Source organism: Aquarana catesbeiana, linkage group LG13 (assembly GCF_042186555.1).
Source record: "Aquarana catesbeiana isolate 2022-GZ linkage group LG13, ASM4218655v1, whole genome shotgun sequence".
Lineage (NCBI taxonomy): Eukaryota > Metazoa > Chordata > Amphibia > Anura > Ranidae > Aquarana > Aquarana catesbeiana.
In genome coordinates, this window is record NC_133336.1 from 811,209 (window position 1) to 838,473 (window position 27,265).

General features: G+C 48.4%; 1 protein-coding gene across 3 annotated transcripts in view; it reads right to left on the reverse strand.

The window, feature by feature from the left end:
* Positions 1-2,702: 2,702 nt before the first annotated feature.
* The window catches only part of SLC25A29 (solute carrier family 25 member 29), a 47,856-nt gene continuing 23,293 nt past the window's right edge, over positions 2,703-27,265 (reverse strand). For 2 of the 3 annotated variants that reach the window (XM_073610135.1, XM_073610137.1), the window contains exons 2-4: positions 18,117-18,160; positions 8,065-8,148; positions 2,703-3,688 (exon numbers count right to left, since the gene is read on the reverse strand). In XM_073610135.1, the coding sequence (XP_073466236.1) occupies positions 2,945-3,688; positions 8,065-8,148; positions 18,117-18,160 (872 nt within the window). In that variant the 3' untranslated portion in view covers positions 2,703-2,944. The remainder of the gene's footprint in view (positions 3,689-8,064; positions 8,149-18,116; positions 18,161-27,265) is intronic. The other variant, XM_073610136.1, reaches the window with a different exon arrangement.

Here is a 27,265-nt window from a genome sequence, read left to right on the forward strand (position 1 = left end):
ATGAAGGAGTATTCCATCCATGGTCTTCCCCCCCAATGAAGGAGTATCCCATCCATGATCTCCCCCCCCCCATGAAGGAGTATTCCATCCATGGTCTTCCCCCCCAATGAAGGAGTATTCCATCCATGGTCTTCCCCCCAATGAAGGAGTATTCCATCCATGGTCCCCCCCCCCCCATGAAGGAGTATTCCATCCATGGTCTTCCCCCCCAATGAAGGAGTATTCCATCCATGGTCTCCTCCCCCCCCCCATGAAGGAGTATTCCATCCATGGTCTCCCCCCCCCCATGAAGGAGTATTCCATCCATGGTCCCCCCCCCCCCCCCCCTATGAAGGAGTATTCCATCCATGTTCTTCCCCCCCAATGAAGGAGTATTCCATCCATGGTCTTTCCCCCCCCCCCCATGAAGGAGTATTCCATCCATGGTCTCTCCCCCCCCCCGATGAAGGAGTATTCCATCCATGGTCTTCCCCCCCAATGAAGGAGTATTCCATCCATTGTCTTCCCCCCCAATGAAGGAGTATTCCATCCATGGTCTCCTTCCCCCCCCCCCCATGAAGGAGTATTCCATCCATGGTCTCCTTCCCCCCCCCATGAAGGAGTATTCCATCCATGGTCTTCCCCCCCAATGAAGGAGTATTCCATCCATGGTCTTCCCCCCGATGAAGGAGTATTCCATCCATGGTCTCCTCCTCTCATGAAGGAGTATTCCATCCAAGGTCTTCCCCCCCAATGAAGGAGTATTCCATCCATGATCTCCCCCCATGAAGAAGTATTCCATCCATGATCTCCTCCCCCATGAAGGAGTATTCCATCCATGATCTCCCCCCATGAAGGAGTATTCCATCCATGATCTCCCCCCATGAAGAAGTATTCCATCTATGGTCTTCCCCCCCAATGAAGGAGTATCCCATCCATGATCCCCCCCCCCATGAAGGAGTATTCCATCCATGGTCTTCCCCCCCAATGAAGGAGTATTCCATCCATGGTCTCCCCCCCCCCCATGAAGGAGTATTCCATCCATGGTCTCCTCCCCCCATGAAGGAGTATTCCATCCATGGTCTCCTCCCCCCATGAAGGAGTATCCCATCCATGATCTCCCCCCATGAAGAAGTATTCCATCCATGATCTCCTCCCCCATGAAGGAGTATTCCATCCATGATCTCCTCCCCCATGAAGGAGTATTCCATCCATGATCTCCTCCCCCATGAAGGAGTATTCCATCCATGATCTCCCCCCATGAAGAAGTATTCCATCCATGGTCTCCTCCCCCCATGAAGGAGTATCCCATCCATGATCTCCCCCCATGAAGAAGTATTCCATCCATGATCTCCTCCCCCATGAAGGAGTATTCCATCCATGATCTCCTCCCCCATGAAGGAGTATTCCATCCATGATCTCCCCCCCCATGAAGGAGTATTCCATCCATGATCTCCCCCCCCCCATGAAGGAGTATCCCATCCATGATCTCCCCCCCCCATGAAGGAGTATTCCATCCATGGTCTTCCCCCCCCAATGAAGGAGTATTCCATCCATGGTCTCTCCCCCCCCCCCATGAAGGAGTACTCCATCCATGGTCTCCCCCCCCCCCCCATGAAGGAATATTCCATCCATGGTCCCCCCCCCCCCCATGAAGGAGTATCCCATCCATGATCTCTCATTTCCTCTGAACAGGAAGACCAGACACCTGCCTCTCATCATCTCAGTCTGGTCTGCACATCCTTAGGGCCAGGTTCACACTATTGCGTATTGGATTTGGGTTTTCTGCATCCAATTCACAGTAGCAGGAGATAGTGAGCGGCTCTCTATGAAGCTCTCTATGGAGCCAGTTCACACATCTCCACTGCGGCTCCTGTGCATCTTTTGGTTCATTTCAGGTCCAAATTCAGCCAAAAATTCAGGCTGAAATTGGACCTGAAAAAGTGAACGAGGTCGCACCGGATCCCCGCCGGGAGCCGCATGTGAAGATTATGTGAACCCGACCTTCTTAGAAGTTGGCGGGAGGTTTAAAGCTGAACTCCAGACAGACAGACAGCTAAATACACCAATAAAATACAAATATGGGGTCTGTTTTATATATTTACGAAATGTGTCCAGCCTGTGACTGGACAGTGAAAGCAGAAGACTGATGAGGTCATCTCTCTGCCCTCTCCTATTCTGGGCTCTGCTGTACTGGGATTGCAGGAGGCCGGTACCGGTATAAATTGAGGTTAATGATGAATATGAAGTTACGTTAATGTGTGTCTTTTATGTCTGCTGAAGTTCAGCTTTAAACCTCCAGCCTTCCTCCCCATCCCCCCGACAACCAAATCCTCCAGCCGCGGCCGAACCCTCGGAGCCTCCAGCCGCGGCCGAACCCTCGGAGCCTCCAGCCGCGGCCGAACCCTCGGAGCCTCCAGCCGCGGCCGAACCCTCGGAGCCTCCAGCCGCGGCCGAACCCTCGGAGCCTCCAGCCGCGGCCGAACCCACGGAGCCTCCAGCCGCGGCCAAACCCCCGGAGCCTCCAGCCATGGAAAAAAAACACTCGGAGCCTCCAGCCGCGGCCGAACCCTCGGAGCCTCCAGCCGCGGCCGAACCCTCGGAGCCTCCAGCCGCGGCCGAACCCTCGGAGCCTCCAGCCGCGGCCGAACCCACGGAGCCTCCAGCCGCGGCCAAACCCCCGGAGCCTCCAGCCATGGAAAAAAAACACTCAGAGCCTCCAGCCGTGGCGACTTTCCCAAATGTTTATAATCTCCAAAAAGAGATCTCCATACTTCACATTCATTTCCAGTATCTCCGCCTCACTGACATGAGATAAGGCCACAGTCTATTATACATTTCAGATAAAAGCCTAAAACACGTAAAAACCCAATTATACATCTCATTTCTGTACATAAAATTTATACAACTCACATAGAAAAATAAGTCTACAGGGATATTTGTTCATATGGGTTGGCTGGGCAGTCTACATGCTGGATGGCTGTTGTAACGCTGGTCCGGCGTCGCAGTCACCAATGGGGTTCTCGGATCGCATGTACATGAGGAAGAGAGTGACCGTGGCGAATGTAGCAGCATTGACGGGGAACGCTCTCAGCAAGGTGGAGGTCAGACCCCTGCTGAAGACCCTGAGGCCTTCACTATTGTAGCTCTTCCTGACGCAGTCCATGATGCCATTATATTGGTTGACACCACCAAAGCCATCAGCTTGAAGGCGAGATTTGATGACATCGATCGGGTAGGTGGACAGCCAAGACACGATGCCCGACATGCCACCAGCAAACAGCAGCTTGGGGATGATGAGGTTATCGTTGATCTCACAGCTAAGGTATCTGGTGAGACAGTCATATGTCAGGAAGTAAAAGCCAAAGCTGGGGGTCTCCCGGAGGAAGGTGGTCACCATTCCTCTGTTGATGCCCCTCAGGCCCTCTTTCCGGTAGACCTTCACCAGGCAGTCTAGAGAGTTCTTGTAGGTTTTGGATCTGGATTTGTACTCCCCGGTGCCTTGCATCTGCATTCGGGTTTTGGCCAGCTCCATGGGACAGCAGATGACACACTGGATGGACCCGGCTGCCGCACCGGCCAGGAACTGGTTCAATGGCGTGTCGTTGCCAAGGTATCGGATTGTGTTCCCCTGAACGCCAAACACCAGGGCATTGATGAACGTCAGCCCCATCATGGGGGAGCCGAGCCCTTTGTACAGCCCCCATACCTAAAGAAAATGAAAAAAACACAACATTAAAACTGAAAAATGAACAAAAACTTCATTTTAGTTTTATATACCCTAAAGCTGGACTATAATCCCCTCCCCTCGCTGCCATCTTTGTCCTCCTCAGTACTTCATGATTGGCTGTAGTGGGATGACGTAATCCCAGAGCGTGTGCCCCGGAGTTTTCATCCCGCCACAGAGGCGTGCCAAGAACGCAACTCAGCAAAGACCTCCTATGTTCTGGAGAGAATGACGGGGGAGGTGTTCTGTAGCTCCGTCCTACCATGACAACGCTGCTCCTTCTTAGATACAGTACAATCAGTGTTGTCACCACAGGACAGGAAGGATGTACTGGCAGGATCACCAGGTGCAAATAATGCGAAAAAGCCAGGAAAACAAATGCAGATACCACATCTAAAGACCGAGAAGGTGCAAAATATTATATTGTCCTCGGATTGGGATCCGTGAATGAGGAATGTCTGTGACCCCCCCCCCCCCCCCCCGAAAACCCCCAACCTGCCCCCCCCCAGAGGAGATCGAGTACAAGGAGGAGAATGGAGAGCCCCAGGGACTCCCTGAGATCCCCCACAATACACCGATCAACCGGAACCGTCCCGGAGGAGCAAACCGAACCGACCCGGTGTGAGGTACAGAGGAGAGATTAGAGGGACTGAAATTATTCTCTCTGGAGAAGAGGAGATTAAGGGGGGGATATGATCTCCATGTATAAATACATAAGGGGGGATATGATCTCTATGTATAAATACATAAGGGGGGATATGATCTCCATGTATAAATACATAAGGGGGATATGATCTCCATGTATAAATACATAAGGGGGATATGATCTCCATGTATAAATACATAAGGGGGGATATGATCTTCATGTATAAACATATAAGGGGGGATATGATCTCCATGTATAAATATATAAGGGGGGGATATGATCTCCATGTATAAATACATAAGGGGGGATATGATCTCCATGTATAAATACATAAGGGGGGATATGATCTCCATGTATAAATACATAAGGGGGGATATGATCTCCATGTATAAATACATAAGGGGGGATATGATCTCCATGTATAAATACATAAGGGGGATATGATCTCCATGTATAAATACATAAGGGGGGATATGATCTCCATGTATAAATATATAAGGGGGGATATGATCTCCATGTATAAATACATAAGGGGGGATATGATCTCCATGTATAAATACATAAGGGGGGATATGATCTTCATGTATAAACATATAAGGGGGGATATGATCTCCATGTATAAATACATAAGGGGGGGATATGATCTCCATGTATAAATACATAAGGGGGGATATGATCTCCATGTATAAATACATAAGGGGGGATATGATCTCCATGTATAAATACATAAGGGGGGATATGATCTCCATGTATAAATACATAAGGGGGATATGATCTCCATGTATAAATATATAAGGGGGGATATGATCTCCATGTATAAATACATAGGGGGGGATATGATCTCCATGTATAAATACATAAGGGGGGATATGATCTCCATGTATAAATACATAAGGGGGATATGATCTCCATGTATAAATACATAAGGGGGGATATGATCTCCATGTATAAATACATAAGGGGGATATGATCTCCATGTATAAATACATAAGGGGGGATATGATCTCCATGTATAAATACATAAGGAGGGATATGATCTCCATGTATAAATACATGAGGGGGATATGATCTCTATGTATAAATAAGGGGGGGATATGATCTCCATGTATAAATACATAAGGGGGGATATGATCTCCATGTATAAATACATAAGGGGGGGATATGATCTCCATGTATAAATACATAAGGGGGGATATGATCTCCATGTATAAATACATAGGGGGGGATATGATCTCCATGTATAAATACATAAGGGGGGATATGATCTCCATGTATAAATACATAAGGGGGGATATGATCTCCATGTATAAATACATAAGGGGGGATATGATCTCCATGTATAAATACATAAGGGGGGATATGATCTCCATGTATAAATACATAAGGGGGATATGATCTCCATGTATAAATATATAAGAGGGATATGATCTCCATGTATAAATACATAAGGGGGGATATGATCTCCATGTATAAATACATAAGGGGGGGATATGATCTCCATGTATAAATACATAAGGGGGGATATGATCTCCATGTATAAATACATAAGGGGGGATATGATCTCCATGTATAAATATATAAGAGGGATATGATCTCCATGTATAAATACATAAGGGGGGATATGATCTCCATGTATAAATACATAAGGGGGGATATGATCTCCATGTATAAATACATAAGGGGGATATGATCTCCATGTATAAATACATAAGGGGGATATGATCTCCATGTATAAATATATAAGGAGGGATATGATCTCCATGTATAAATACATAAGGGGGATATGATCTCCATGTATAAATACATAAGGGGGGATATGATCTCCATGTATAAATATATAAGGGGTCCATATAGTGAACTTGGTGTTCTCTGTATGGTCATCACAGAGGACAAGGGGGGAGGATCTTTACATCTGGAGGAAAAGAGATTTCATCTCCAAATACGGAAAGGTTTCTTCTCAGTAAGAGGTGTGAAAATGTGGAATATTCTCCCTCCAGAGGTGGATCTGAGCAGCTCAGTAGATTTCTATAAGAAAGGTCTGGATACTTTCCTCAATGTACAGAATAGAACTGGGTGACATTTATAGGGAATATCCGATTGGCTCTCGGGGGATCAGGAGGTATTTTCTTCCCCTGCTGGGAGGATTCTGCTTTCTGTGGTTTTTCCCTTCCTCTGGATGAAGTCTCGGGGATAGTTTAGGATTGTGGTGTTTTTTTTGGTTGAACTGGTCCAGTGATGGAGAACTTTGGCACCACAGATGTTTTGGAACTACATTTCCCATGATGATCAACGACACTGCAGAGTGCCAGAGAATGATGGGAAATGTAGTCCAAAAACATCTGTGGTGCCAAAGTTCTCCATCACTGGACTAGATGGACTTGTGTGTCTTTTTTCAACCTATTTATGTAACTAAAAATCCAATATTACAAATCAATCAACTACAGTCCTGAAATCTGGTCACATCCTGTCTAGTGATTGGATAGGCTGCATTCTCAGTGATGTCATCGCTCTCTAGTGATTGGATAGGCTGCATTCTCAGTGATGTCATCGCTCTCTAGTGATTGGATAGGCTGCATTCTCAGTGATGTCATCGCTCTCTAGTGATTGGATAGGCTGCATTCTCAGTGATGTCATCGCTCTCTAGTGAATGGATAGGCTGCATTCTCAGTGATGTCATCGCTCTCTAGTGATTGGATAGGCTGCATTCTCAGTGATGTCATTGCTCTCTAGTGATTGGATAGGCTGCATTCTCAGTGATGTCATCGCTCTCTAGTGATTGGATATTCTACATTCTCAGTGATGTCATCGCTCTCTAGTGATTGGATAGGCTGCATTCTCAGTGATGTCATCGCTCTCTAGTGATTGGATAGGCTGCATTCTCAGTGATGTCATCGCTCTCTAGTGATTGGATAGGCTGCATTCTCAGTGATGTCATCGCTCTCTAGTGATTGGATATTCTACATTCTCAGTGATGTCATCGCTCTCTTGTGATTGGATAGGCTGCATTCTCAGTGATGTCACTGCTCTCTTGTGATTGGATAGGCTGCATTCTCAGTGATGTCACTGCTCTCTTGTGATTGGATAGGCTGTATTCTCAGTGATGTCACCGCTCTCTAGTGATTGGATAGGCTGCATTCTCAGTGATGTCTTCGCTCTCTAGTGATTGGATAGGCTGCATTCTCAGTGATGTCATCGCTCTCTAGTGATTGGATAGGCTGCATTCTCAGTGATGTCACCGCTCTCTAGTGATTGGATAGGCTGCATTCTCAGTGATGTCATCGCTCTCTAGTGATTGGATAGGCTGCATTCTCAGTGATGTCATCGCTCTCTAGTGATTGGATAGGCTGCATTCTCAGTGATGTCACCGCTCTCTAGTGATTGGATAGGCTGCATTCTCAGTGATGTCACCGCTCTCTAGTGATTGGATAGGCTGCATTCTCAGTGATGTCACCGCTCTCTAGTGATTGGATAGGCTGCATTCTCTGTGATGTCATCGCTCTCTAGTGATTGGATAGGCTGCATTCTCAGTGATGTCATCGCTCTCTAGTGATTGGATAGGCTGCATTCTCAGTGATGTCATCGCTCTCTAGTGATTGGATAGGCTGCATTCTCAGTGATGTCATCGCTCTCTAGTGATTGGATAGGCTGCATTCTCAGTGATGTCATCGCTCTCTAGTGATTGATCAGGCCATTATTGATCGGTATTACTTACAGATTCCTGTTTGATGATGGATTGGAAGCAGTGGAAGGTTCCTCTGTAGAGGGGTTTGGAGACGCTCTGAACTTGGAGTCGCACCTAGAAGAAGAGAGAAATTAAGTGATTGGATGGGGGGAGGAGGGGGGGAGGGGTACATAGTATTGTGTGGTCATCATAGAACACGGAGAATGAATGGGATGTGAAATCTGGCAGGAAGTGGTGACAGCGGACAGAATATTAGGCGATACCAAGGCATGAACTGATTGGTTCCCTGTGCTGCTTCTCCCTCTCACTCTCCACCCCGGCTGTACAGATACCTCAAGAGCCTGACACCAGGTCACTGCAATTATATAATAGGGTAGAAGGGCAGGATACTCTCCTATGCATTAGACAGATGAGGTGAGTACATCATGTAGGGTAATCCTCCATTCCAGGACAGGCGCAGAACACGGGAATGGAGGACAGGAATGGAGGACAGGAATGGAGGACAGGAATGGAGGACAGGCGCAGAGCACAGGAATGGAGGACAGGAATGGAGGACAGGAATGGAGGACAGGAATGGAGGACAGGAATGGAGGACAGGCGCAGAGCACAGGAATGGAGGACAGGAATGGAGGACAGACGCAGAGCACAGGAATGGAGGACAGGAATGGAGGACAGACGCAGAGCACAGGAATGGAGGACAGGAATGGAGGACGGGAATGGAGGACGGGAATGGAGGACAGGAATGGAGGACAGGAATGGAGGACGGGAATGGAGGACAGGAATGGAGGACAGGAATGGAGGACAGGAATGGAGGACAGGAATGGAGGACAGGTGCAGAGCACAGGAATGGAGGACAGGAATGGAGGACAGGAATGGAGGACAGGAATGGAGGACGGGAATGGAGGACAGGAATGGAGGACAGGAATGGAGGACAGGAATGGAGGACAGGAATGGAGGACAGGTGCAGAGCACAGGAATGGAGGACAGGAATGGAGGACAGGAATGGAGGACAGGAATGGAGGACAGGAATGGAGGACAGGCGCAGAGCACGGGAATGGAGGACAGGAATGGAGGACAGGAATGGAGGACAGGCGCAGAGGACAGGAATGGAGGACAGGAATGGAGGACAGGAATGGAGGACAGGAATGGAGGACAGGAATGGAGGACAGGCGCAGAGCACAGGAATGGAGGACAGGAATGGAGGACAGACGCAGAGCACAGGAATGGAGGACAGGAATGGAGGACAGACGCAGAGCACAGGAATGGAGGACAGGAATGGAGGACGGGAATGGAGGACGGGAATGGAGGACAGGAATGGAGGACAGGAATGGAGGACGGGAATGGAGGACAGGAATGGAGGACAGGAATGGAGGACAGGAATGGAGGACAGGAATGGAGGACAGACGCAGAGCACAGGAATGGAGGACGGGAATGGAGGACAGGAATGGAGGACAGGAATGGAGGACAGGAATGGAGGACAGGCGCAGAGCACGGGAATGGAGGACAGGAATGGAGGACAGGAATGGAGGACAGGCGCAGAGGACAGGAATGGAGGACAGGAATGGAGGACAGGAATGGAGGACAGGAATGGAGGACAGGAATGGAGGACAGGCGCAGAGCACGGGAATGGAGGACAGGAATGGAGGACAGGAATGGAGGACAGGAATGGAGGACAGGCGCAGAGCACGGGAATGGAGGACAGGAATGGAGGACAGGTGCAGAGCACAGGAATGGAGGACAGGAATGGAGGACAGGAATGGAGGACAGGAATGGAGGACAGGAATGGAGGACAGGCGCAGAGCACGGGAATGGAGGACAGGAATGGAGGACAGGAATGGAGGACAGGCGCAGAGCACAGGAATGGAGGACAGGAATGGAGGACAGACGCAGAGCACAGGAATGGAGGACAGGAATGGAGGACAGACGCAGAGCACAGGAATGGAGGACAGGAATGGAGGACGGGAATGGAGGACGGGAATGGAGGACAGGAATGGAGGACAGGAATGGAGGACGGGAATGGAGGACAGGAATGGAGGACAGGAATGGAGGACAGGAATGGAGGACAGGAATGGAGGACAGACGCAGAGCACAGGAATGGAGGACAGGAATGGAGGACGGGAATGGAGGACAGGAATGGAGGACAGGAATGGAGGACAGACGCAGAGCACAGGAATGGAGGACAGGAATGGAGGACGGGAATGGAGGACAGGAATGGAGGACAGGAATGGAGGACAGACGCAGAGCACAGGAATGGAGGACAGGAATGGAGGACGGGAATGGAGGACAGGAATGGAGGACAGGAATGGAGGACAGGAATGGAGGACGGGAATGGAGGACAGGAATGGAGGACAGGAATGGAGGACGGGAATGGAGGACAGGAATGGAGGACAGGAATGGAGGACAGGAATGGAGGACAGGAATGGAGGACAGACGCAGAGCACAGGAATGGAGGACAGGAATGGAGGACAGGAATGGAGGACAGGAATGGAGGACAGGAATGGAGGACGGGAATGGAGGACAGGAATGGAGGACAGGAATGGAGGACAGGAATGGAGGACGGGAATGGAGGACAGACGCAGAGCACAGGAATGGAGGACAGGAATGGAGGACAGGAATGGAGGACAGGAATGGAGGACAGGCGCAGAGCACAGGAATGGAGGACAGGAATGGAGGACGGGAATGGAGGACGGGAATGGAGGACGGGAATGGAGGACAGGAATGGAGGACAGGAATGGAGGACAGGAATGGAGGACAGGAATGGAGGACAGACGCAGAGCATAGTAGCGCTTTATTGTACTACATGTGTGTCCAAGCTGCATCGTCTTAGCGAGCCGCTTGAAATGACCGTCACAACGAACGAACACACATAACATGCATTGAATTAGCGCAGCACCGCGGGGTGTCCGGCGTTCTTTTCAGACTTATCTTTCCTCATTCAAATGCTAAACAACAGCAAACACGGCACAGAGGAGATGGAAAAAAAATAACGCAGCGCAGGTCACATGCTGCCGCCGGACTGCCATTGGTACCGCCCATCAGCATGAGCCCCTCCTCAATGCCGCGGATAATGTGGTTCCGCCATCTTGATTACCATCACAATTATCACCAACATGGGTCAGTGCTGTGCCCCTCCCCCCCTATGGTGACATCCTGTGAAGGACAGAAATTCACGCACATCGGCCATTTCTATCCAGAGATAAAGTATTATGGGGGAGTAGGGGGTTGGAGCCCCTGTATGGTTTCTATTAGTGTGGAGGAATTGACACTCTCTGATCACCATGGTGACCGGGAAGGGAGGGGAAATCCAAAATGTTGAGTTGCCACCAAAAGAGGAATAGAGGGGAAATCTTCCAATTGGGGACACTAGTTCTAGTGACAACTGAGGAGATTTCCTGTCACTTCCTGTTGAGTTTACAGGACAGGAAGTGAAGGGAAGGGTCACCCGTTTTCACTGCCCAAAACCAGCAAAGAAGAGACACCAGAACCAGACGGGTGATTGGCTTTTACCTTCCCCCTACATACTATAGGGCTACAACTAACGATTATTTTCATAATCGATCGATTATTATTTCAAATTAATTGGATAAAATCATAAAAAAAAAAAAAAAAAAAGAAAAAAAGTGTAATTTCCCATTTATTTAAAAGTAATAATGAAAAAAACTGAGAGTTACAATCAATCTGCAGAATAAACCACCAATGAGGGGGCACCATTCCTCCAGATAACGGGGGCAGGGAGATTCACCCGCAAAGAAAGTATGGTGAATGGCAGATTCCCTGATTTATTCATACAAATTATATATATAAAGAGAATAATAATAATAATAATAATAATAATAATAATAATAATAGACATAAAATACTCCCCCCCCCTCCTTTACATAGTAGGTGAGGCTGAAAAAAGACACAAGTCCAACCTATGTGTGTGATTATATGTCATATTACATTATATATCTCTGTATGTTGTGTGATTATATGTCATATTACATTATATATCCTGTATGTTGTGTGATTATATGTCATATTACATTATATATCTCTGTATGTTGTGTGATTATATGTCAGTATTACATTATATATCTCTGTATGTTGTGTGATTATATGTCATATTACATTATATATCTCTGTATGTTGTGTGATTATATGTCATATTACATTATATATCTCTGTATGTTGTGTGATTATATGTCATATTACATTATATATCTCTGTATGTTGTGTGATTATATGTCATATTACATTATATATCTCTGTATGTTGTGTGATTATATGTCATATTACATTATATATCTCTGTATGTTGTGTGATTATATGTCATATTACATTATATATCTCTGTATGTTGTGTGATTATATGTCATATTACATTATATATCCTGTATGTTGTGTGATTATATGTCATATTACATTATATATCCTGTATGTTGTGTGATTATATGTCATATTACATTATATATCTCTGTATGTTGTGTGATTATATGTCATATTACATTATATATCTCTGTATGTTGTGTGATTATATGTCATATTACATTATATATCCTGTATGTTGTGTGATTATATGTCATATTACATTATATATCTCTGTATGTTGTGTGATTATATGTCATATTACATTATATATCCTGTATGTTGTGTGATTATATGTCATATTACATTATATATCCTGTATGTTGTGTGATTATATGTCATATTACATTATATATCTCTGTATGTTGTGTGATTATATGTCATATTACATTATATATCCTGTATGTTGTGTGATTATATGTCATATTACATTATATATCTCTGTATGTTGTGTGATTATATGTCATATTACATTATATATCCTGTATGTTGTGTGATTATATGTCATATTACATTATATATCTCTGTATGTTGTGTGATTATGTGTCATATTACATTATATATCCCTGTATGTTGTGTGATTATATGTCATATTACATTATATATCTCTGTATGTTGTGTGATTATATGTCATATTACATTATATATCTCTGTATGTTGTGTGATTATATGTCATATTACATTATATATCTCTGTATGTTGTGTGATTATATGTCATATTACATTATATATCTCTGTATGTTGTGTGATTATATGTCATATTACATTATATATCTCTGTATGTTGTGTGATTATATGTCATATTACATTATATATCTCTGTATGTTGTGTGATTATATGTCATATTACATTATATATCTCTGTATGTTGTGTGATTATATGTCATATTACATTATATATCTCTGTATGTTGTGTGATTATATGTCATATTACATTATATATCCTGTATGTTGTGTGATTATATGTCATATTACATTATATATCTCTGTATGTTGTGTGATTATATGTCATATTACATTATATATCTCTGTATGTTGTGTGATTATATGTCATATTACATTATATATCTCTGTATGTTGTGTGATTATATGTCATATTACATTATATATCTCTGTATGTTGTGTGATTATATGTCATATTACATTATATATCTCTGTATGTTGTGTGATTATATGTCATATTACATTATATATCTCTGTATGTTGTGTGATTATATGTCATATTACATTATATATCTCTGTATGTTGTGTGATTATATGTCATATTACATTATATATCTCTGTATGTTGTGTGATTATATGTCATATTACATTATATATCCCTGTATATTGCGGTCATTCAGGTGATTATCTAATAGTTTCTTGAAGCTATCAATGCTCCCCGCTGAGACCACCGCCTGTGGAAGGGAATTCCACATCCTTGCCGCTCTTACAGTAAAGAACCCTCTACGTAGTTTAAGGTTAAACCTCTTTTCTTCTAATTGTAATGAGTGGCCACGAGTCTTATTAAACTCTCTTCTGCGAAAAAGTTTTCTCCCTATTGTGGGGTCACCAGTCCGGTATTTGTATATTGTGGGGTCACCAGTCTGGTATTTATATATTGTGGGGTCACCAGTCCGGTATTTATATATTGTGGGGTCACCAGTCCGGTATTTATATATTGTGGGGTCACCAGTCCAGTATTTGTATATTGTGGGGTCACCAGTCCAGTATTTGTATATTGTGGGGTCACCAGTCCAGTATTTGTATATTGTGGGGTCACCAGTCCGGTATTTATATATTGTGGGGTCACCAGTCCGGTATTTGTATATTGTGGGGTCACCAGTCCGGTATTTATATATTGTGGGGTCACCAGTCCGGTATTTATATATTGTGGGGTCACCAGTCCGGTATTTATATATTGTGGGGTCACCAGTCCGGTATTTGTATATTGTGGGGTCACCAGTCCGGTATTTGTATATTGTGGGGTCACCAGTCCGGTATTTATATATTGTGGGGTCACCAGTCCGGTATTTGTATATTGTGGGGTCACCAGTCCAGTATTTGTATATTGTGGGGTCACCAGTCCGGTATTTATATATTGTGGGGTCACCAGTCCGGTATTTATATATTGTGGGGTCACCAGTCCGGTATTTGTATATTGTGGGGTCACCAGTCCGGTATTTGTATATTGTGGGGTCACCAGTCCGGTATTTATATATTGTGGGGTCACCAGTCCGGTATATTTATATATTGTGGGGTCACCAGTCCGGTATTTATATATTGTGGGGTCACCAGTCTGGTATTTGTATATTGTGGGGTCACCAGTCCGGTATTTATATATTGTGGGGTCACCAGTCCGGTATTTATATATTGTGGGGTCACCAGTCCGGTATATTTATATATTGTGGGGTCACCAGTCCGGTATTTATATATTGTGGGGTCACCAGTCCGGTATTTGTATATTGTGGGGTCACCAGTCCGGTATTTATATATTGTGGGGTCACCAGTCCGGTATTTATATATTGTGGGGTCACCAGTCCGGTATTTGTATATTGTGGGGTCACCAGTCCGGTATTTATATATTGTGGGGTCACCAGTCCGGTATTTATATATTGTGGGGTCACCAGTCCGGTATTTATATATTGTGGGGTCACCAGTCCGGTATTTGTATATTGTGGGGTCACCAGTCCGGTATTTATATATTGTGGGGTCACCAGTCCGGTATTTATATATTGTGGGGTCACCAGTCCGGTATTTGTATATTGTGGGGTCACCAGTCCGGTATTTGTATATTGTGGGGTCACCAGTCCGGTATTTATATATTGTGGGGTCACCAGTCCGGTATTTATATATTGTGGGGTCACCAGTCCGGTATTTATATATTGTGGGGTCACCAGTCCGGTATTTGTACATTGTGGGGTCACCAGTCCGGTATTTGTATATTGTGGGGTCACCAGTCCGGTATTTATATATTGTGGGGTCACCAGTCCGGTATTTATATATTGTGGGGTCACCAGTCCGGTATTTATATATTGTGGGGTCACCAGTCCGGTATTTGTATATTGTGGGGTCACCAGTCCGGTATTTGTATATTGTGGGGTCACCAGTCCGGTATTTATATATTGTGGGGTCACCAGTCCGGTATTTATATATTGTGGGGTCACCAGTCCGGTATTTGTATATTGTGGGGTCACCAGTCCGGTATTTGTATATTGTGGGGTCACCAGTCCGGTATTTATATATTGTGGGGTCACCAGTCCGGTATTTATATATTGTGGGGTCACCAGTCCGGTATTTGTATATTGTGGGGTCACCAGTCCGGTATTTGTATATTGTGGGGTCACCAGTCCGGTATTTATATATTGTGGGGTCACCAGTCCGGTATTTATATATTGTGGGGTCACCAGTCCGGTATTTGTATATTGTGGGGTCACCAGTCCGGTATTTATATATTGTGGGGTCACCAGTCCGGTATTTATACAATGAAATCATATCCCCTCTCAAGCGTCTCTTCTCCAGAGAGAATAAGTTCAGAGCTCGCAACCTTTCCTCATAACTAAGATCCTCCAGACCCTTTATTAGCTTTGTTGCCCTTCTTTGTAGTCGCTCCATTTCCAGTACATCCTTCCTGAGGACTGGTGCCCAGAACTGGACAGCATACTCCAGGTGCGGCCGGACCAGAGTCTTGTAGAGCGGGAGAATTATCGTTTTATCTCTGGAGTTGATCCCTTTTTAATGCCAATATTCTGTTTGCTTTGTTAGCAGCAGCTTGGCATCGCATGCCATTGCTGAGCCTATCATCTACTAGGACCCCCAGGTCCTTTTCCATCCTAGATCCCCCCAGAGGTTCTCCCCCCAGTCTATAGATTGCATTCAGATTTTTACCACCCAAATGCATTATTTTACATTTTTCTACATTGAACCTCATTTGCCATGTAGTCGCCCCTCCCCCATTCATTTGTTCAGATCTTTTTGCAAGATTTCCACATCCTGCGGAGAAGTTATTGCCCTGCTTAGCTTAGTATCGTCTGCAAATACAGAGATTGAACTGTTTATCCCATCCTCCAGATCGTTTATGAACAAATTAAATAGGATTGGTCCCAGCACAGAACCCTGGGGAACCCCACTACCCACCCCTGACCATTCCGAGTACTCCCCATTTATCACCACCCTCTGAACACGCCCTTGTAGCCAGTTTTCAATCCATGTACTCACCCTATGGTCCATGCCAACGCACCTTATTTTGTACAGTAAATGTTTATGGTGAACTGTGTCAAATGCTTTTGCAAAATCCAGATACACCACGTCTACGGGCCTTCCTTTATCTAGATGGCAACTCACCTCCTCATAGAAGGTTAATAGATTGGTTTGGCAAGAACGATTCTTCATGAATCCATGCTGATTACTGCTAATGATATCGTTCTTATTACTAAAATCTTGTATATAGTCCCTTATCATCCCCTCCAAGAGTTTACATACTATTGATGTTAGGCTAACTGGTCTGTAATTCCCAGGGATGTATTTTGGGCCCTTTTTAAATATTGGTGCTACATTGGCTTTTCTCCAATCAGCTGGTACCATTCCAGTCAGTAGACTGTCTGTAAAAATTAGGAACAATGGTCTGGCAATCACTTGACTGAGTTCCCTAAGTACCCTCGGATGCAAGCCATCTGGTCCCGGTGATTTATTAATGTTAAGTTTCTCAAGTCTAATTTTAATTCCGTCCTCTGTTAACCATGGAGGTGCTTCCTGTGTTGTGTCCTGAGGATAAACACTGCAGTTTTGGTTACTGAAGCCCCCCGATTCACTCGTGAAGACTGAGGAGAAGAATAAATTCAATACCTTCGCCATCTCCCCATCCTTTGTAACCAGATGTCCTTCCTCATTCTTTATGGGGCCAATATGGTCTGTCCTCCCTTTTTTACTGTTTACATACTTAAAGAATTTCTTGGGATTTTTTTTGCTCTCCTCCGCTATGTGTCTTTCATGTTCTATCTTAGCTGTCCTAATTGCACCCTTACATTTCTTATTGCATTCTTTATAAAGTCTGAATGCTGATAATGATCCCTCAACCTTGTATTTTTTGAAGGCCTTCTCCTTTATTCCATAGAAAGTATACATGGAGGACAAGATATAAAAAAAAAAAAAAAACACACACACACACGTGTCCCCCTCCCCCCGGTACAGATGACACGTTCCTCCCCTCTCACATGGTGTCACTGCCCCGCCTCCTCTCAGTGCTCCCCTCCCCCCCCTCCGGTGTGCCGGGTAGTGTGGGGCGGAGTCTCAGTCCCGGTTCACCCCGCCCCCTCCACATGTGACCCCCTGAATGGCAGGAGATGGATGCACGCCTCTGCAGAGCACACCCTCCGGTCACGGCAGAGCTGGAAAGCGGCCCGGCGAGGGCGTGTCACACCTGCGCTCTGCGGCGGGCCTATCAGAAGGCTGCTGGGTAGAGGGGGGGGGGGGGGAGGAGCCGAAATCAGCGCAGGCACGTTGCTGGCGGGACGTCAGCTGGGTGGAGAATGTGAGTGGGCGTGGCGCATGTGTAGTTAAGAACGATTTTCATTATCGATAATACTGATTAATCGTTTCAGCCCCCATTACATACTCAATAATGGTGGGGTAAATCTCCGCCTTCATCCACAAAACTCCACCCCCCACCAACACTGAGCAATCATATTATCAGAATCAGTATTAGAAGTCCCTCCCCCAAAATGACAACCAATAAAAAATGATCCTCGAAAAAACTCACCTTCACCGTGTCAAACGGATGTCCAACCAAAACACCGGCTGCACCTGGAGAGACAGAGATTGGGGGGTCAGTATACAGTATATATATCATTGTGTTCAGTATTACGGATAGATCATGTCACTATATACAGACCCAACATCACTAATGTCATATAATTGGGGAGCAGTGGTGTAGGGGGTGGCACAGTGGTGTAGTGGGGAGCACAGTGGGTGGCACAGTGGTGTAGCGGGGGGCACAGTGGTGTAGCGGGCGGCACAGTGGTGTCGTGGGGGGCACAGTGGTGTCGTGGGCGGCACAGTGGTGTCGTGGGCGGCACAGTGGTGTCGTGGGCGGCACAGTGGTGTCGTGGGCGGCACAGTGGTGTCGTGGGCGGCACAGTGGTGTAGCGGGGAGCACAGTGGTGTAGTGGGGGGGGGGCACAGTGGTGTAGTGGGGGGGGGGCACAGTGGTGTAGCGGGCGGCACAGTGGTGTAGCGGGGAGCACAGTGGTGTAGTGGGGAGCACAGTGGTGTAGTGGGGGGGGGGGGCACAGTGGTGTAGTGGGAGGCACAGTGGTGTAGTGGGGAGCACAGTGGTGTAGTGGGAGGCACAGTGGTGTAGTGGGGAGCACAGTGGTGTAGTGGGGAGCACAGTGGTGTAGCGGGGAGCACAGTGGTGTAGTGGGAGGCACAGTGGTGTAGCGGGGAGCACAGTGGTGTAGTGGGAGGCACAGTGGTGTAGTGGGGAGCACAGTGGTGTAGTGGGTCGCACTTTCACCTAGCAGCAAAAAGGGTCCATGGTTCAAATGCCGACCATGACACCATCTGCCTGGAATTTGCATGTTCTCCCTGTGTTGGGTTTCCTCCCACACTACAAAGACATGCTGGGAGGTTAATTGGATCCTTTCTAAATTGTCCCCAGTATGTATGAATGTGAGTTGGGACATTAGATTGGAAGCTCCTTGAGGGCGGGGACTGATGTGAATGTACAATGTATATGTAAAGTGCTGTGTAAATTGATGGCGCTATATAAGTACCTGAAATAAAAAATAAAATAATGAAGATGCTCCCCTCCCCCCCCCCCATACCTTCCAATCCATAGATGTCAAATCCTCCTTATCTACTCCTCACCACTCCTCATCATCAGTCATCATCTACTCCTCACCACTCCTCATCATCTACTCCTCATCATCACTCCTCATCATCTACTCCTCACCACTCCTCATCATAACTCCTCATCATCACTCCCCACCACTCCTCATCTACTCCTCACCACTCCTCATCATCTACTCCTCACCACTCCTCATCATCTACTCCTCACCACTCCTCATCATCTACTCCTCACCACTCCTCATCATCAGTCATCATCTACTCCTCACCACTCCTCATCATCTACTCCTCATCATCACTCCTCATCATCTACTCCTCACCACTCCTCATCATCTACTCCTCACCACTCCTCATCATCTACTCCTCACCACTCCTCATCATCACTCCTCAATCATCGACTCCCCACCACTCATCATCACTCCCCACCACTCCTCATCATCTACTCCTCACCACTCCTCATCATCTACTCATCATCACTCCTCATCATCTACTCCTCACCACTCCTCATCATCGACTCCCCACCACTCCTCATCATCTACTCCTCACCACTCCTCATCATCACTCCTCAATCATCGACTCCCCACCACTCCTCATCATCTACTCCTCACCACTCCTCATCATCGACTCCCCACCACTCCTCATCATCTACTCCTCACCACTTCTCATCATCACTCCTCAATCATCGACTCCCCACCACTCCTCATCATCTACTCCTCACCACTCCTCATCATCTACTCCTCACCACTCCTCATCATCACTCCTCATCATCGACTCCCCACCACTCCTCATCATCTACTCCTCACCACTCCTCATCATCACTCCTCACCACTCCTCACCACTCCTCATCATCGACTCCCCACCACTCATCATCATCTACTCCTCACCACTCCTCATCATCGACCCTCATCATCACTCCTCATCATCGACCCTCATCATCACTCCTCCTCACCACTCCTCATCTACTGAGGAAAGTTCTGGATAAATTTGCACAGGAAGTACAGAGAAGTTTAGGACTTTTGCCCCTATAAATAGAACATCCCCGGAGTGGAGAAGACTTGGGGGGTAATAGAGCGGGAATCTGAATAATACAAAACACAAGGAAATACGTCTCTCTAAGTTTTTATGGTTCTTCTAAAGATAAAAGAAGATGCTGAAGAGGACTGAATACGATCGAGTGCAATGAATGAAAATTGTTATCTCCTGTGTTACGCCCTCTGGCAGGAGCTCTCACCAAATGAATGTATGAAGGGGATGAAGAAATAGATTGTTGCCCCCGAGGGGTGAAATCCATGTGATCTGCTAATCAATAGAAATCCCATCGGAGTGAAGGACAAATACGGCGTGTCAATATTCCCAATATAAACAACACAACAAAGTGACTTGTGATCGGAGTGTCCGGCGCCCGCTCACTTCTCAGGAGGCGTCTTGTTGGTGACGATCGGTGTTGGTGATTCTTATTATGATGGACAATCGGTGGCATCACGTGTCAGGTCTAATAGATGATGGTTCATGGGAAAGAATTTTGGATAAATAGTTACAAGGTGTATTGGGAACGGGAGGTGTAGCAAGATGGACGCTCCTGTTGACGTCTGGATGACGAAATGTGTAGGGCGGAGTTACGGACGTCTTTGCGTCACTTCCGGTCAGCCGAGATTCTGATGGCAGCCATCTTTTTATGGTTATATGCTTTAACAAATCTGTACCAAATGTGAGTACATCTCCTACTAACAATGAATACGGAGTCACACTATGGGCATCCCTTCCCTTCTCCATATAATAAATGAGCACAGCCAGGGGTTCCAAGGAGTGCTACACAGGGGGAGGGGGTAGTGTGACTGCTCAGTACCCCGGGGGGGAGGGGGGTAGTGTGACTGCTCAGTACCCCGGGGGGGGAGGGGGTAGTGTGACTGCTCAGTACCCCGGGGGGGAGGGGGGTAGTGTGACTGCTCAGTACCCCCGGGGGGGGAGGGGGTAGTGTGACTGCTCAGTACCCCCGGGGGGGGGGGGGGGAGGTAGTGTGACCGCTCAGTACCCGGGGGGGGGGAGGTAGTGTGACCGCTCAGTACCCGGGGGGGGAGGTAGTGTGACCGCTCAGTACCCGGGGGGGGAGGTAGTGTGACCGCTCAGTACCGGGGGGGGAGGTAGTGTGACCGCTCAGTACCCGGGGGGGGAGGTAGTGTGACTGCTCAGTACCCCGGGGGGGGGAGGTAGTGTGACCGCTCAGTACCCCGGGGGGGGAGGGGCCATTGGTGAGCGCATTTATAATAGGAGCGCCGATAAGAATCACCAACACCGATCGTCACCAATAAGACGCCTCCTGAGAAGTGAGCGGGCGCCGGACACTCCGATCACAAGTCACTTTGTTGTGTTGTTTATATTGGGAATATTGACACGCCGTATTTGTCCTTCACTCCGATGGATTTCTATTGATTAGCAGATCACATGGATTTCACCCCTCGGGGGCAACAATCTATTTCTTCATCCCCTTCATACATTCATTTGGTGAGAGCTCCTGCCAGAGGGCGTAACACAGGAGATAACAATTTTCATTCATTGCACTCGATCGTATTCAGTCCTCTTCAGCATCTTCTTTTATCTTTAGAAGAACCATAAAAACTTAGAGAGACGTATTTCCTTGTGTTTTGTATTATTCAGATCATGTTTTAGTCTCACAATTCTACCCGACTGACTGAGGGTCTAACACTCGCTGACATCAACGTTTGCTTCACACTTCACTTGGTATCTCACCAGCAAACTGTGGGGTTCTAACACCAAAGGCCACCAGTTTTCATGCAGACGGTGAATATTCTATATACTGACAAACTCAGCCGACACATTCCTGGGACTTCTTTTCTTTATTTCTACTCAAAAAAAAGGATTTGCACCCTGCAGAGGGTATAACACAGAACCAAACCCTACATTCCCGTTCTATTACCCCCCATCTACTCCTCACCATCTACTCCTCATCACCGACTCTTCACCACTCCTCATCATCAACTCCTCACCATCTACTCCTCATCACTCCTCACCATCTACTCCTCATCACTCCTCACCATCTACTCTTCACCACTCCTCATCATCAACTCCTCATCACTCCTCATCACTCCTCATCACTCCTCGTCATCAACTCCTCACCACTGACTCTTCACCATCTACTCCCCACCACTCCTCACCATCTACTCCTCATCACTCCTCACCATCTACTCCTCACCACTCCTCACCATCTACTCCTCACCATCTACTCCTCACCATCTACTCCTCACCATCTACTCCTCACCATCTACTCCTCATCACTCCTCACCATCTACTCCTCATCACTCCTCACCATCTACTCCTCACCACTCCTCATCACTCCTCATCACTCCTCGTCATCAACTCCTCACCATCTACTCCTCATCACTCCTCACCATCTACTCCTCATCACTCCTCATCACTCCTCGTCATCAACTCCTCACCACTGACTCTTCACCATCTACTCCCCACCACTCCTCACCATCTACTCCTCATCACTCCTCACCATCTACTCCTCACCATCTACTCCTCACCATCTACTCCTCACCATCTACTCCTCACCATCTACTCCTCACCATCTACTCCTCACCATCTACTCCTCATCACTCCTCACCATCTACTCCTCATCACTCTTCACCATCTACTCCCCACCACTCCTCACCATCTACTCTTCATCACTCATCAACTCCTCACCACTGACTCTTCACTCCTCATCATCTACTCCTCACCACACAGTGATCACAGGGTGAAGATAATTTTTAGTATGCAAAAGAGGATGTTGTGCTAGAAAAAAAGAGGCGGAGATTCTGCTTATCAGACGGCAGATAAATCCAGAGGAGCACAATAGGGGCGGAGATTCGGACGGTGCGAATGTTTCCTCCTCCTCCTCTTCTTCCTCCTCCTCCCTCCTCCTCCTCCTCTTCCTCATCCTCATCCTCCTCTTCCTCATCCTCATCCTCCTCTTCCTCATCCTCCTCCTCCTTCCTCTTCCTCCTCTTCCTCATCCTCCTCCTCTTCCTCTTCCTCATCCTCATCCTCCTCTTCCTCATCCTCCTCCTCCTTCCTCTTCCTCCTCTTCCTCATCCTCCTCCTCTTCCTCCTCCTCTTCCTCTTCCTCATCCTCATCCTCCTCTTCCTCCTCCTCTTCCTCATCCTCATCCTCCTCTTCCTCATCCTCTTCCTCATCCTCCTCCTCTTCCTCCTCTTCCTCCTCTGAACACGGCGGTGATATATTTGGGATTCAAACACTTTAAATGAAGAGAATTTTTGTTTGTACTTTTAGTTCCTGGAAGTGACGAGGACATTGGATTTTTGGCAGGATCTGTCAGTTCTCAATGCAGCCAATCACATGTGAGGAGTGGAATGGATTGTGGGGTTCGGGTCTTGGGGGGGGAGGGGGGCAGATCTTCTCCCTGGACAGACATGTTGCGTCTTCTGAAAATACAACTCATCAGCTGGTTGGCCGATCCGAGACCAGAGAGATCCTCAGAGGAAGTGCAGCGGTAATGTGTCCAGGATGATGCCTGAACAAAGAAGGTGCCAGCCTTCTGGAGAGGATGAAGGCATTGTGGGTGATAATAAACACCTGGCAGGGGGACACTCACATATTGCTGTACTTGACAGGAAAGAATATTGATTATTTTAGACCCCCCATCTGATACAAAACAGTTTATAGATTTCAAATATAAAAACAATAAAATTGTCCAGAATGGTTACATTTTCCCTCCATTACCAATCAGCTCCGTCTCCCCCCCCCCTCCCCTCCCCTCCCCCCCCGTCCCCTTCCCCCCCCCTCCCCTCCCCCCCCCCTTCCCTTCCCCCCCCCCCCCCGTCCCCTCCCCCCCCCCCGTCCCCTCCCCGTCCCCCCCCCCTTCCCTTCCCCTCCCCCGTCCCCTCCCCTCCCCCCCCCGTCCCCCCCCCCTTATCTGGAACGCCGGCGCCACTTTCTGAGCGCGGCTCACAATGTTTTCACCTATGTACAGAGATCTGAGCTTATCTCCTTCCCAAGGATTCCCATCCCCCGCACCTCCCATTAGATTGTCAGCTCTCATGTACAGAACCCTCTTATATCAATAAGAAAACGTCCGAAACACAAAACCCCCTTTATATGTAAGAGATCGATTCTCACAATATGTTCATGAATATCCAAAGGTGTAAATACTGACCAAAAACACCGAGTCACACGAGTCTCAGGATCACACGAGTCTCAGGATCACACCGAGTCACAGGATCACACCGAGTCACAGGATCACACCGAGTCACAGGATCACACCGAGTCACAGGATCACACCGAGTCTCAGGATCACACCGAGTCTCAGGATCACACCGAGTCACAGGATCACACCGAGTCTCAGGATCACACCGAGTCACAGGATCACACCGAGTCTCAGGATCACACCGAGTCTCAGGATCACACCGAGTCACAGGATCACACCGAGTCTCAGGATCACACCGAGTCACAGGATCACACCGAGTCTCAGGATCACACCGAGTCACAGGATCACACCGAGTCACAGGATCACACCGAGTCACAGGATCACACCGAGTCTCAGGATCACACCGAGTCACAGGATCACACCGAGTCACAGGATCACACCGAGTCACAGGATCACACCGAGTCACAGGATCACACCGAGTCTCAGGATCACACCGAGTCTCAGGATCACACCGAGTCTCAGGATCACACCGAGTCTCAGGATCACACCGAGTCACAGGATCACACCGAGTCTCAGGATCACACCGAGTCTCAGGATCACACCGAGTCTCAGGATCACACCGAGTCACAGGATCACACGAGTCTCAGGATCACACGAGTCTCAGGATCACACGAGTCACAGGATCACACCGAGTCTCAGGATCACACCGAGTCTCAGGATCACACCGAGTCTCAGGATCACACCGAGTCTCAGGATCACACCGAGTCTCAGGATCACACCGAGTCACAGGATCACACCGAGTCTCAGGATCACACGAGTCTCAGGACACAGTACACTGAAAGAATCACCAGAAGAATTCATGGGGTGTCCAGACTTTGGTTCTGGGACTAAATGGGATCCAGGAGAAGCTCTCACTCTGGGATGGGATCACCAAACCTGCTCTCCATAGAGGATCGATTCACAGGACGAGTCCTTTGCACAAGGAGAGGGAGCAGCAGTGGGCGGGGTTTATCACAGAGCGAGAGTTATTAGTAAATTTAATAGAGATTGTACAATCAGATTGATAGGTGTGTGTTCAGATAGAGGAGACATTCCCCTCCCCCCTCCGACTGATCATTTACTCACAATGGACACATCCCTCTGGAGATAAACGTATCAGAACAATCCCAGATCATCCACCGATCGACCGACACCCATCCAGAGCCTGAAGATAGGAGACCGACCAACCCCTCCCCCGACTCCACCGACCAACCCCCTCCCCCATCAACCAACCCCTCCCCCAACTCCACCGACCAACCCCTCCCCCGACTCCATCAACCGACCCCCTCCCCCGACTCCACCGACCAACCCCTCCCCCGACTCCACCGACCAACCCCTCCCCCGACTCCACCGACCAACCCCTCCCCCATCAACCAACCCCTCCCCCGACTCCACCGACCAACCCCTCCCCCATCAACCAACCCCTCCCCCATCAACCAACCCCTCCCCCGACTCCATCAACCGACCCCTCCCCCATCAACCAACCCCTCCCCCAACTCCACCGACCAACCCCTCCCCCGACTCCATCAACCAACCCCCTCCCCGACTCCATCAACCGACCCCTCCCCCATCAACCAACCCCTCCCCCAACTCCACCGACCAACCCCTCCCCCGACTCCATCAACCGACCCCCTCCCCCAACTCCACCGACCAACCCCTCCCCCGACTCCACCGACCAACCCCTCCCCCGACTCCACCGACCAACCCCTCCCCATCAACCAACCCCTCCCCCGACTCCACCGACCAACCCCTCCCCCATCACCAACCCCTCCCCCATCAACCAACCCCTCCCCCGACTCCATCAACCGACCCCTCCCCCATCAACCAACCCCTCCCCCAACTCCACCGACCAACCCCTCCCCCGACTCCATCAACCAACCCCCTCCCCCGACTCCACCAACCAACCCCTCCCCCATCAACCAACCCCTCCCCCATCAACCAACCCCTCCCCCGACTCCATCAACCGACCCCTCCCCCATCAACCAACCCCCTCCCCCATCAACCAACCCCTCCCCCAACTCCACCGACCAACCCCTCCCCCGACTCCATCAACCAACCCCTCCCCCGATTCCATCGACCAACCCCTCCCCCATCAACCAACCCCCTCCCCCGACTCCACCGACCAACCCCTCCCCCGACTACACCAACCAACTCCTCCCCCATCAACCAACCCCTCCCCCGACTCCACCGACCAACCCCCTCCCCCACCAACCAACCCCTCCCGCGACTACACCAACCAACTCCTCCCCCATCAACCAACCCCTCCCCCGACTCCACCGACCAACCCCCATCAACCAACCCCCTCCCCCGACTCCATCAACCAACCCCCTCCCCCGACTCCATCAACCAACCCCCTCCCCCGACTCCATCAACCAACCCCCTCCCCCGACTCCACCAACCAACCCCCTCCCCCGACTCCACCAACCAACCCCCTCCCCCGACTCCATCAACCAACCCCCTCCCCCGACTCCATCAACCAACCCCCTCCCCCATCAACCAACCCCTCCCCCGACTCCATCAACCAACCCCCTCCCCCGACTCCATCAACCAACCCCCTCCCCCGACTCCATCAACCAACCCCCTCCCCCGACTCCATCAACCAACCCCCTCCCCCATCAACCAACCCCCTTCCCCGACTCCACCGACCAACCCCTCCCCCGACTCCATCAACCAACCCCTCCCCCGATTCCATCGACCAACCCCTCCCCCATCAACCAACCCCCTCCCCCGACTCCACCGACCAACCCCTCCCCCGACTACACCAACCAACTCCTCCCCCATCAACCAACCCCTCCCCCGACTCCACCGACCAACCCCCTCCTCCGACTACACCAACCAACCCCCATCAACCAAC